General features: G+C 52.1%; 1 protein-coding gene across 1 annotated transcript in view; it reads left to right on the top strand.

Annotated features, from left to right (window-relative positions):
• KCTD2 (potassium channel tetramerization domain containing 2) overlaps positions 1 to 13,023 on the top strand; it is a 36,308-nt gene that overhangs the window by 21,546 nt on the left and 1,739 nt on the right. Inside the window, exons 3-5 of the mRNA XM_044297812.1 lie at positions 9,383 to 9,474; positions 10,579 to 10,674; positions 11,207 to 11,332. Of these exons, the coding sequence (XP_044153747.1) occupies positions 9,383 to 9,474; positions 10,579 to 10,674; positions 11,207 to 11,332 (314 nt within the window). The remainder of the gene's footprint in view (positions 1 to 9,382; positions 9,475 to 10,578; positions 10,675 to 11,206; positions 11,333 to 13,023) is intronic.

Raw genomic sequence — 13,023 nt, 5'->3', positions numbered from 1 at the left:
CTGAAGTGAGACAGCCCCTTTAAGTGCACATTTAAAGTATTCCACGGTGTGGATGAAAATTTTACGGTGCTCTGAGTTCATAAGGAAATCTCCGAGCAGAGCCCATTTATTTTGAGAGTCAGAAAGGCAAGGGATTTTTTTACTTTTAAATGTACTTTTGTGAATATCTCCTTTAACCCTTTCTCTGCTATCTGCCAAATAATGTACGGCAGATGTCGGGGCTTTAAAAATGGCGACTGCTCAGAAAAAAAAAAAAAAAATGGACGATTTGCTATATCTTTTTTCCGTTGCTTCACCTCTCAAAAAATGTAAATACAAAGTGATCAAAAGGTCATACACGATCCCAAAACGAAATTTTGCAGCTCTTCTCTCATGACAGCACAACAGGAGGTTGTTCCCCTTTGACGTTCTTGGGACAAGAAGAGATTAAATGGTCCCTCCCACCTCCATCCACCAGTTTTCTTCCTGTCCCTACACAGGATAGACGCAGAAAGGTTCCCTGCTCTAGGGTTGAAGAGATTCTACAAGAACTTTTAGAGCCTAAGGCTGGGACTAGGGTCGGGGGGTGTCTGGCCTCCCCTTCCAGGTCACAAATAGCCTTGCTAACACCGTGGGGTAGAGGTCCCTTAGCAGCCTGGAACCCACCTGGCGGAGTCTGAACCTATAGGTGGGTTCTCTGAGGGCCTGGGTTTGATCGGTTGGTTCATCCTTTCTACCCTATAAGTGGCCGTGCCAGTACCTCTTATGTGGAGGTCCCCTGGCTTGCTCCTAACCCTGATGAAGGGGATAATGCAGCTAGTAGTAATCTCACTATGGACGGCTATGGGTTCATGGAGCTTAGATCCGCTGTTCCTTAATGGAGTTCAGCAGGATTGTGCCTCAGTGCACCTGAAACAGTCAGCAGCTGGATCTAAGCCTTTTCTTTTCTGCTTACCAATGCTCCGTATGCAAGTGTTGGCAGAAGCTGCATTACATTATTGGTGCTTGCTTTGGCAGCACATAATTCAAGATTGGTAAGTAAACCATGCGTGTGTTTAACCAGCTTGATTGCCTCAACAGTTCTACTTACTTTAATTGAGAATCTGTGTGTGGATCTAAATGAGAACTCAGGCAATAGCATCACCTGTTTCTTTAGTGAGGATTTAAAATTTTCAGGCTGCATTCAATTGACAAGGTTGCAGACTTAAATCTTTCAGGTCTAGAAACTGGCTTAGTTATGTCTGACTTGATTCCTTTATCTAGGAAAAATGTATACTACTCATGGCCTCTGTGCTGGGCGTGTGCGTCTCATGGCCTCTGTGCCGGGCGTGTGCGCCTCATGGCCTCTGTGCCGGGCGTGCGCGCCTCATGGCCTCTGTGCCGGGCGTGCGCGCCTCATGGCCTCTGTGCCGGGCGTGCGCGCCTCATGGCCTCTGTGTCGGGCGTGCGCGCCTCATGGCCTCTGTGTCGGGCGTGCGCGCCTCATGGCCTCTGTGTCGGGCGTGCGCGCCTCATGGCCTCTGTGTCGGGCGTGCGCGCCTCATGGCCTCTGTGTCGGGCGTGCGCGCCTCATGGCCTCTGTGTCGGGCGTGCGCGCCTCATGGCCTCTGTGCCGGGCGTGCGCGCCTCATGGCCTCTGTGCCGGGCGTGCGCGCCTCATGGCCTCTGTGCCGGGCGTGCGCGCCTCATGGCCTCTGTGCCTGGCGTGCGCGCCTCATGGCCTCTGTGCCGGGCGTGCGCGCCTCATGGCCTCTGTGCCGGGCGTGCGCGCCTCTGTGCCGGGCGTGCGCGCCTCATGGCCTCTGTGCCGGGCGTGCGCGCCTCATGGCCTCTGTGCCGGGCGTGCGCGCCTCATGGCCTCTGTGCCGGGCGTGCGCGCCTCATGGCCTCTGTGCCGGGCGTGCGCGCCTCATGGCCTCTGTGCCGGGCGTGCGCGCCCCGCTGACGCTTTCCTATGTGCGGTCCTAAGGTGAAGACCTCAGGTAACAATCAATCATCTGATTGCTGTTATCATAGATTCCAATGCACTTGCATTGGAATCGATGATGATTTTACTACTTTCCTATGGAGCCCTATAACAGGCAAGGGCTCCATAGGAAATACTATGCAGCAGCCTCCTGTCATTCATGAAGACAGGGGTGCTGCACACAAGTTCCGGCTCCTCCGATCGCCACATGGGGGAGCTGGAGCATAACTGAAAGCGCGTGCTTTCGGTTTTCAGCGCGCTGAGATGACGTGGTCATCTGAGGGGTTAAATTTCTGCGATCGGCATTACTGCCAGTTGCAGACATGAGCCGCGGGTGTCAGCTATAAGAAGCAGGCGGCTATGGCACACGCAGCGCTCAGGAGCGGGCGCCATGTTTAAAGACCGGACGTGAAAGGGTTAAGCTCTTGGGAATGAGCTGCAATGGGGGTCTACAGTAAATTTTTACTCGGTGTAGTGGTTATATATGATGTTGCAATATTTTATCTGGTTTTAGAGCGAGTCGCTTTTACGCAATGGTACTTACCATGTAGACTAGGCTTAGAGGTAATGGGCATCCTCTTTATGTCCGATGTCTAATAAGACCATTTCTCGTGCGTGGCATTGGGGGACACAGCACCATGGGTATATGCCCAGCTGCCACTAGGAGGCTGACACTAGAAACAAAAAAGTGTTGGCTCCACCCAGGTGGGCTATACCCCTCTGCTAGAGCCAGAACAACTCAGTCTAGTTCTAGTGTCCGTAGGAGGCAGACATGACCTGCTAGCAGGTCCTTTTTCTGCTAATTTTTTATTTTATTTTTATTTCTTTTAATTTTTTCCTCTACAGGTTGCAGGGGCGGCTCCATCGTGTTCCACCTTAGTTGCCCCCCTGCGGGCGCGTACTCGGTACCTTGCAGCCACCCAGTCCCCAACGTGACCTGCTTCTGCAGTGGATTCCGGCGGACCCACGGTTCCGTGTTGAGTCCGCCGAGGGGGTGGTCATGCTGCGCCTGAACTAATCGGAGGGTGAGTATGAGCTTCAGCCCCAACCCATCTTCCCCTAGTATAGCTGGGCCTTTGGGGGGGCACCTCTCCTTCACTCTCCTTCTCAGGGGGGTCTCCCTTCTGGAGCCTTTTTTAATGGAGATCGGCTCCTTTAAGACGGCCATTTTCGGCCTTCGCCCTTTCCTACCTCGGTGGCTGTGTCCTCTCCTCTGCCTGTCCTCGGCGCTGTCTGTTTTATTCCTGCGCTGGCGGGCGGGGGTTGCCGGCGGCGGCGCTTTCCTCTGCGTCCGACTGCGCCCTGAGGATGGGGAGCGCATACTAGAGGCCGCGGCTTTTGCTCGGCCTAGGCCGCGGTCACGTGGGCGGGCGTCGTCTCCGCCTCCTGCGCTTCCCGGGCTTCCTCTCTTGCCCCTCCCCTTGTGGGCGTTCCTCCCGAGGTCTCTCTTCCTTCGGCCCAATCCAGCGCCAGCGCGGGCTGCTAGGGGGGCGGTTCTTCTGCCGAACGGTTTCTCTGTGCCTGGGCTGAGCGGTCGCGTGCGTCGCCATATCCTCCTGCGCTCCGGATCTCCAGCGCTCGTTTTTTCTGGGACACAGCACCATTGGTCGTGGTAGGCAGCCTCTGGCTGACTTCTTCTTTTCAGGTTCCACCACCGCCATCATGTCTTCCTCTGGTCAGGCCCCCACTCCCCCTGCCGCCATTTCCACTCATTACGCCTGCTCTGTGTGTAATAGGAAGTTCCCATGCGGCCAGCCTACGTCCCTCTGTGTGCAGTGCCTCACCCCCGGGCCCGCCCAGTCCGCTCCTGCGGCCTCTACCTTGTCGGTTCTCCCGGAATGGGCTGCTACCCTGTCCCAGGCCATAGGTAGCCTTGCTAGCCTCTCCCAATCCCTGGCACAGTCTCTGGACAGTCTCCCTGCCCAGATTGCGGCCGCTTCTGGCAGGGCCTCTACCGCTGGTGATGCGCCTGGCGATGGTTCCCATCCTCGCTCCGGCTCTCGGTCCCGCAAACGACCACGTACGGTCTCGGCTGGGTCCCACTCCTCCTCAGTTTCCCCGGATCGCTCCCCGGCTAGGTCTGAGTCCGGTGAGATTTCTTCTTCAGCCGCTTCCGCCGCTCCTGGGGACTCCTCCGCTTCAGATTCCGAATCTGAGCGGTGTTCGGCGATGTCGGCAGCCGTGCAGGATCTCATCAGGGCCGTTCGGGACGCACTCCACGTACAGGACGTCCCCTCGTCCTCCTCCCTGGAGGCGGTGTCCTTCCGCCGCTCTAAGCGGTCCACGGTGGTTTTTCCCAATCACGAGGATCTGGACGCTCTCCTTGCCAAGGAGTGGCGTCACCCTGACCGGCGCCTTCATCTCACCAAGGCTTCTGATGTCCCTTATCCTTTCTCTGAGGATTCGGTCAATCTCTGGACGATTCCCCCCCTGGTGGATCCTCAGGTCGCTCGTCTGGCGAAGGCTACTACACTTCCCCTGGCTGATGCGGCTTCCTTGTCGGATCCCGCTGATAAACGGGTCGACTCCTTGGCCAAGTCTGTTTTCATAGCGGCGGGCGCCGCCATCCGCCCTGCGTTTGCCGCCTCTTGGGTCGCCAAGGCATGCGCTGTTTGGGCAAAGCAGCTTCTCCGTGCCTTACCTGCTGACTCTGACCAGGGGGACTTGGCAGTGCTTGCCTCCCAGATCTATCAGGCCTCCAAGTTTCTTTGTGACGCCTCTATGGAATCGGCTCGCCGCTCTGGGCGTGCGGCCGCCAACTCTGTGGCTATCCGCCGCACCATCTGGCTTCGTTCCTGGGCGGCGGACGCCGCCTCTAAGAAGGCTCTTATCTCTCTTCCCTTTCTCGGTGGAAAGCTTTTTGGGAAACGCTTAGAGGAGCTCATCTCCGAGGCCACTGGAGGTAAGAGTTCTCTTCTTCCTCAGAATCAGCCTCGCCGCCGTCGTTTCCCCGGGTCGTCCTCCCGGACGCAGTCCTTTCGGTCCTCTCGGGCCCCTCCTGCCCGATCTGACAAGAAGCCTTCCAGGCCTTCCTTCAAGTCCAGGCCCTCTTGGCACGCCAAGCCCAAGCCCGCTCGTCCCCAGTCCACTAAGCCTCCTTCAGCATGACTCGATCCCCGTCATGGTGGGAGGGCGCCTGCTTGTCTTTCGGGATGTTTGGCGGGCAAACGTAGAAGACGCTTGGGTTCTCGAGGTGGTCTCTTCTGGGTACAGAATCGAATTCACCGACCTTCCGCCCAGTCGTTTCTTCTTGACGTCCCCCCCCATGTCTCCCGCCCGGGCAGACAGTTTTTTTCAGGCCATTCATTCCCTGCGCGCTCTGGGGGTCATCGTTCCGGTTCCAGAGTCAGAACGTTTTCGGGGCTTCTACTCGAACCTGTTCACCGTCCCCAAAAAGGACGGCTCACTCCGCCCTATCCTGGATCTGAAGGCGCTCAATCGGTTTGTCCGGGTCCGTCATTTCCGCATGGAGTCCCTCCGGTCCGTGATCGCCTCCCTGGAGTTGGGCGAGTTCCTGTCGTCGGTCGACATTCAGGATGCCTATCTCCACGTTCCCATCGCCCTCTCCCATCAAAGGTTCCTTCGCTTCGCGGTGGGTTCGCTTCATTTCCAATTTGTAGCCCTTCCCTTCGGTCTGGCCTCCGCACCAAGGGTTTTCACCAAGGTGTTAGCTCCCCTAGTGGCTCTTCTTCGTGCCAGGGGGGTCGCCCTGGTGCCTTACCTGGACGACCTTCTGATTCGGGCCCCGTCTCCCGAGGACAATCTGTCCAGCCTGAGCATCACCCTCTCGGCTCTTGCTCAGTTCGGGTGGCTTGTCAACCACTCCAAGTCCTCCCTTGTCCCACGCCAGAAGATGCTCTTTCTGGGAATGCTGTTCGATACTCGCCTCGGGCGGGTGTTCCTTCCCCCGGAGAAGGTGTCTTCTCTTCAGGCGGGGGTACATCTTCTCCGCAGGCCGTCCTCTCTGACCATCAGGACATGTATGCGCGTCCTGGGGAGGATGGTGGCCTCATTCGAAGCCATTCCTTATTCCCAATTCCACTCTCGGGACCTGCAGATGTTCATCTTGTCCAGGTGGGACAAGTCCCCGGAGGGTCTCGAGCGCCTCGTTCGTCTCCCTCCTCAGATTCGCCTGGATCTCTCCTGGTGGTTGCTTCCCCGGACGGTGTCCCTGGGCCGGTCCTTCCTCCCCCCCAGTTGGCGCGTGATCACGACCGATGCCAGCCTCTCGGGATGGGGAGCGGTGTTCGAGTCCCTCACGGTTCAGGGTCTGTGGTCTGTTCAGGAATCCTCCCTGCAGATCAACGTTCTCGAACTCAGGGCAATTTTCTTAGCACTGTCGCACTGGACTTCCCGTCTGCGCGGCCTCCCGATCCGGATTCAAACGGACAACTCCACCGCCGTGGCTTATCTGAATCATCAGGGGGGCACCAGGAGCGTGATGGCCCTGCGAGAGGCCTCTCAGATCCTGCGATGGGCGGAGGAACACGTTCCCGTTCTCTCCGCCGTCCACATTCCCGGGGTCGACAATTGGGCGGCAGACTTTCTCAGTCGTCAGCTCGTCGACCCGGGCGAATGGTCTCTCCACCCGGAAGTGTTTCATCAACTGTGTCTCCGGTGGGGAGTTCCGGACGTGGATCTCTTCGCGTCTCGCCTGAATCACAGACTTCCGCGCTATGTTGCGCGGTCCAGGGATCCGCAAGCTCTTGCGGTCGATGCCCTGGTTCTGCCTTGGTCCCAGTTCGACCTTCTGTATCTCTTTCCGCCCATCCCTCTTCTGCCTCGAGTGCTCAAGCGTCTCAAGGCGGCCCGGGTGCCGGCGATTCTGGTGGCCCCAGATTGGCCCCGCAGGGCGTGGTACGCAGATCTCGTGTTCCTGCTCGCCGACGTTCCATGGCGTCTTCCCCTGCGTCGCGATCTCCTTTCGCAGGGCCCTCTGTTCCACCCGAATTTACCGCAGCTTCGTTTGACGGCGTGGCTGTTGAGACCGCGATCCTGAAGGCCCGTGGTCTCTCGGACTCTGTCGTTCAGACGATGCTTCGCGCTCGGAAGCCCCAGTCGGCCCGTATTTACTATCGGACCTGGAGGGCGTATTTTGCTTGGTGCGAGTCCGCACGTTCTCGTCCTCTCCTTTTTTCGGTCCCTAATATTCTGGCCTTTCTTCAGGCTGGTTTTGATAAGGGGCTTCGCCTGGCTTCTCTCAGGGGGCAGATTTCTGCCCTTTCGGTCCTTTTTCAACGTTCTGTGGCCGCGCGGGCTCAGGTTAAGACTTTTCTGCAGGGTGTCGCGCGCCGAGCCCCTCCTTTTCGTCCTCCGGTGGAGCCGTGGGACCTGAATCTTGTTCTTGATGCTCTTCAGTCCTCTCCTTTTGAGCCCTTGGCAGACATCTCTCTGTCGTTTGTGTCATTTAAGGTTGCCTTCCTTGTGGCTATCACCTCTATCCGTCGGGTTTCCGAACTGGCGGCGCTTTCCTGCCGGTCGCCTTTTCTGGTGTTCCATCGGGACAAGGTCGTTTTGCGTCCCGTTCCTTCTTTTCTCCCTAAGGTTGTCACCCCGTTTCACATCAATGAGGAGATTATCCTTCCTTCCTTCTGCCCTAATCCTTCTCACCCTCGGGAGAAGTCTCTCCATTGCCTGGATGTTGTTCGGGCCCTCCGCTGGTACCTTCGCCTCACGGAACCCTTCCGTCGTTCGGATTCTCTTTTCCTGGTTCCGGCGGGTCCTCGTAAAGGTTTGCCTGCCTCCAAGGCCACCATCTCTCGCTGGGTTCGGTCGGCTGTCAAGGAGGCCTACGCCGCGAAGGGTCGCGCTCCCCCTTCCAGGTTGACCGCTCATTCGACTAGGGCAGTCGGAGCTTCCTGGGCGGTGCGTCATCAGGCTTCGGCTGCCCAGCTTTGCCGGGCCGCCACCTGGGCGTCAGTTCACACTTTTGCTAAATTCTACCACATTCATTCCCTGGCTTCTGCTGATGCCAGCCTGGGGCGTAAGGTTCTGCAGGCAGCGGTGCTTTAGGTTGCCGTCTGGCGATCTTCTTCCCTCCCTCAGGGACTGCTTTGGGACGTCCCATGGTGCTGTGTCCCCCAATGCCACGCACGAGAAAAATGGATTTTTTGTACTCACCGTAAAATCCTTTTCTCGTAGTAGGCATTGGGGGACACAGATCCCTCCCTTTCTTTGGAGCATTTGTTCTTGTTCGTGGTTCCGGCGTTTGCTTGTGGTTGTCGGGTTCCCCAGTTCAAGACTTGTTGGCACTCCGTTTCTTTTTGGTTCAGGTGTGGCGTTCCTACTGCTTTTGGTACTGACTGAGTTGTTCTGGCTCTAGCAGAGGGGTATAGCCCACCTGGGTGGAGCCAACACTTTTTTGTTTCTAGTGTCAGCCTCCTAGTGGCAGCTGGGCATATACCCATGGTGCTGTGTCCCCCAATGCCTACTACGAGAAAAGGATTTTACGGTGAGTACAAAAAATCCATTTTTATTCTTCCTCTAATTAGGTATTTAAGTCTATAAACAGAGGTAGGTCTGTTGGTCAAGGATGCAGATGAAGAGACTTTTCAGGGTTAGGCCTGAGTTCACAAATTCTGTCATCAAGATTTAGTTTTCTGACAGAATCAAAAAGTTTATGTTTCAGGTTTATTCCTGATTCTATGAAATGGTATTTTTATCTAATGATAAATATCTGAGATATATTGTCCTTAGACTTGGTTCCCCCCCTCCTAAATTATAATTTGGTACCTCTCCATGTTGTGCTGTCATGAGGGATGAGATGGAAAATAGGAATTAGACTTGCCGGTAATTCCCTAATGACAGCACCTGTACATTCCCTCCCTTACTAACTACTATGTAAATATTGCATATAAGATTTTCTTATGATTTTAATAAATCGGTTGCATCCATCCTGCTGTAGTAATCCTGAAAACACTGGTGGGTGGTGGTGGGAGGGACCTTTTAACCTCTCTGTCCCAAGAAGGTCAAAGGGGAACAACCTCCTGTTGTGCTGTCATGAGGGAATCCCTGGAAACCGAATTACCGGTAAGTCTAATTCCTATTTTTGCCCCCCAGAAATGAGCCAGAGAATGAAAGTAATGGGTCAGTTTTTCTGTATAAGGAAAAACATAAAAACGAAACCCATAAAACTATGGCGGAGTTGCGTTTTTTATTTTTTTTCCAATTCCACCCAATTTGGAATTTGTTCCCAGCTGTTCTCTACATTGTACACAATACTAAATGGTTTCGTTAGAAAATACATCATACGGCTATGTGAATGGAAAAATAAAGAATATTATGGCTCCGGAAAGGCAGGGAGTAAATAATGGGGAAAAAAAATTATGGAAAATTGCTGCATCAGGAAGGAGTTAAATAAAATAGATGAAATCCACATAATAATGGGCAGGTGACTGGTTTCGGATTTGTGACGTTGGTTGTATGTTTTGCTCCCAGGTGTTTTGGAAGAAGCGGAGTTCTATAACATCGCCTCCCTCGTGCGGCTGGTGAAGGAGAGGATTCGAGACAATGAAAATAGAACTTCCCAGGTAAATCGGTTCTACTATCCCCTCACCACACAGCATAGTAAAGGGGTCAGCCGCATCCAGGACTCCGTCACTTGTGAAACTACGACCCCAGCATAAACCCTTTCTCGGCTGTTCTCAGAGCTCCCATACAAGTGAATGGAACATGCTGGGAGTTGCAGTTTCACAAAAGCCGGAGTGCCGACAGTTGCTGGCCCCTGGTATAGTGTCTCCGATTACTTTTCAGATACTTCCAGTTTTTACCCAGAAAACTAATTTTATACTGTGTCCATCATCGTCCCAGTGCATTGTCTGCCAGTAAAATAATTTTTGCCATTAACTTCATGTAACAATTTTCTATGGTTTTAGATCAGCAGAAATACCTAAACTTGCCCCCTAAATCACAGTTTATTCATTGTTGCCAACGGATACATCCTGTAGGCACCTCTAAAAACCTGGCCGAGCATATGGAACACATTTTTCATTTGAACTGTCTTAAGGGGTCGATTCACACACATGTTTTTAGTGGTGTTCTTCAGCAGTTTTTTTTTTGTACTGTGATTTTTGTTGCAGTTTTTGCTTAAACACCAGTTCCAGATGTTAGCTGAAAGTCTATGGGAAATATGAAATGCACGGCACACAATTTTCTTTATTTATTTTTCTTGCTACTTGCTTTTTTTTTGTCTGTGTGTTGTTGTTTTTTCAAATGCAGTATGTTGGAACAGTGGAATTTTTTCTGGCTTTTTCTATCTCCTCTATAGGGAAAAAATGGCATCCACACATTTGTTTTGAAAAAAAAAAAAAAGTTAAAAACCACATGCAGTTTCTATTGTGTTTTTTTGTGTGAATTTGTGTGTTAAAGACGCTTTAGGCCACCTGCATACGTGTGGTTTTGCGAATTCACATGTGAACAAAAGCGCAGCGTAGTAGAGCACCTGCAAAGTGTATGAGATTACACAAATCTCATTCACGCTTTGCAGAATTTTTTTCTGTGCAGGAATTGACTTGCCATGCGGATTTCAAAGTCCACAGCATGTCGATTATGTTTGCGGTTTTTACTTTTCCGATGAAGGGTGAGATCTGCGGCAAAACTGCATCAAATCTGTCTAATCATCTGTATATCTGCAGGGTCCGGTGAAGCATGTCTACAGAGTGTTACAGTGTCAAGAAGAGGAGCTGACGCAGATGGTTTCCACCATGTCTGATGGTTGGAAGTTTGAGCAGGTAAGCAACCGCAGTCCTGAGCTATGCCGGGAACAAGAGGTCAGACATGAGACTGAACACAAGCCCCAGTAGCATCTCTATCTCTTAATGGGATCCCAATAGTTCAAAAGAGGGAGAGACTTTGCACATGATTTTCTTTCATTATTTTCTGATATTTTTGACAGTTGCATTAAAATCTCATGCATATGTGTTCCTATAGACTGCCGCAATACAAATTGGGGGCCCTATGGCATCTTGCAGCCTACCTAAACCTCCTAATTTCTGAAGAGCAGCCTGTCTTACTCCCAGGTCTACATATGATTGTTTGTATTCACCATCTCCTTCATTATAATTTGCCCTCAGATAGGTCAGCTCGTTCAGCCTGGCAGGTCTGCTTTAGTAGAATTCAATATAACCATTTTTTTTTTTGCATTGCCAAACGCTTTTAAAAGGATCAGTTTGTGTATTACCGCCGTAAAAAAAGCAATAAAGGACGTGACAAGGGACCGGTTAGTGTGCCCTTCCCATGACTCTGCATGTCATTTGCTTTCAGCTTATCAGTATTGGATCTTCCTACAACTATGGGAATGAAGATCAAGCAGAGTTCCTGTGTGTTGTGTCCAGGGAGCTGAATAACTCCACAAATGGACTGGTCATTGAGCCCAGTGAAAAGGCAAAGGTGAGTGTAGCTGCTGTTGACTTCTCGGAGAAAGAATGCTTTTCTAACCTTCAATCCCTTAATGCAAAATGATGTATGTCATCGTTGATCACGTGGGCACAAGAGATAGCCACCCGTAGCCGTGACAGTGATTGGAAGCCATGCACCTCCACTAAAGGACAGGATCAGAGAAATCCTCAATCCTGGATGTTTACCCTTGAAGCACAGTGATCTGTGCTGATCAAAGTATAGGCAATGGGATGGGACATGCTTTGTCCTGTCCCTTTAAGCCCTGGCAGTGCGATTACCAGAAGACTGACAGCCTTGGGCCTAATAAAGGCCTCCAGGGCTGTCTGGTAATAGTGTGTGTAAAGCTGGGGCCATACACGTAAGATGGGTGAACCAACAGCTCTCACTCCCAATTCTGTTGTACACATGCCTGCTTGGCTTGATCAAGGAAGCATGTGTTTTCAGTATGAAGCCAGTGGCAGACTCCTCTTGTCTGATCATTATCTCCTCTGACTTAGTCAGGAGGCCCCATACATATTAGATGGTTGGTCGGTTCCACGGGTTCAGTTAACATGCAGCTAATATCTATGCCCAGCTTTAGACCAGACCGTAGGTCTCTAAGGGGGAAACGCAGCACACATCTCTTCATTGAGGCTATAATAATCTGAGATTTCTTTGTAAGTCGCTTCCCATTCGGTCCAGCTGCCATAAAGCGTACTGTCACGGCCTTTGGTGTGCGCCGTGACACTGCTGCTGTGCGTGCTGTTGCCAGCAGGCTGAGCTGTATACAGACTTGTAGTTCCCTCACTAATCAAAATAGAACCCTTTTAAAATATATATTTTATTATTTATCTTTAAAATATATACCCTATACTGGTGGCTGATATCATACAATAAGGTGCAGACCTCAGGCCGGCTACTTATTTCTACGCATATAGCAACTGCCACAATTGTAACGTACAAACAATACACAGTGTGCAATTCACTAATTGTGTGCCATCCACAGAACCCCTCCATAACAGTGCCATCCACAGAACCCCTCCATAACAGTGCCATCCACAGAACCCCTCCATAACAGTGCCATCCACAGAACCCCTCCATAACAGTGCCATCCACAGAACCCCTTCATAACAGTGCCATCCACAGAACCCCTCCATAACAGTGCCATCCACAGAACCCCTCCATAACAGTGCCATCCACAGAACCCCTCCATAACAGTGCCATCCACAGAACCCCTCCATAACAGTGCCATCCACAGAACCCCTCCATAACAGTGCCATCCACAGAACCCCTCCATAACAGTGCCATCCACAGAACCCCTCCATAACAGTGCCATCCACAGAACCCCTCCATAACAGTGCCATCCACGGATCCCCCATAACAGTGCCATCCACAATTTGTTTTAATATGGCCTTTAAATTGGTGTTTTTCCCCGATTAATCGATGAAATTATCGACAACTAATCGATTATTCAAATAATCATTAGCTGCAGCCCTAGAGAGAATATAATTGATGAGAGGACCTATTACTATCTCCAACCATTGAAAAAACTTTTTAAAGACTTGTAGTTCCCCCTCTGGGGAACCCTGAGACCCTCTTCCGGAGGCACAACACTCAGGGAAAATGTCTAGCAACATGCTGGACTACAGACATCAATAGACCAGACGTGTAACAATACTAGACAAGAGAACACCCACCATACG

This window comes from Bufo gargarizans, chromosome 6, assembly GCF_014858855.1.
Source record: "Bufo gargarizans isolate SCDJY-AF-19 chromosome 6, ASM1485885v1, whole genome shotgun sequence".
Lineage (NCBI taxonomy): Eukaryota > Metazoa > Chordata > Amphibia > Anura > Bufonidae > Bufo > Bufo gargarizans.
Note: the sequence above shows the minus strand (reverse complement) of the source record. Positions and strands in the feature narration are given on the sequence as shown.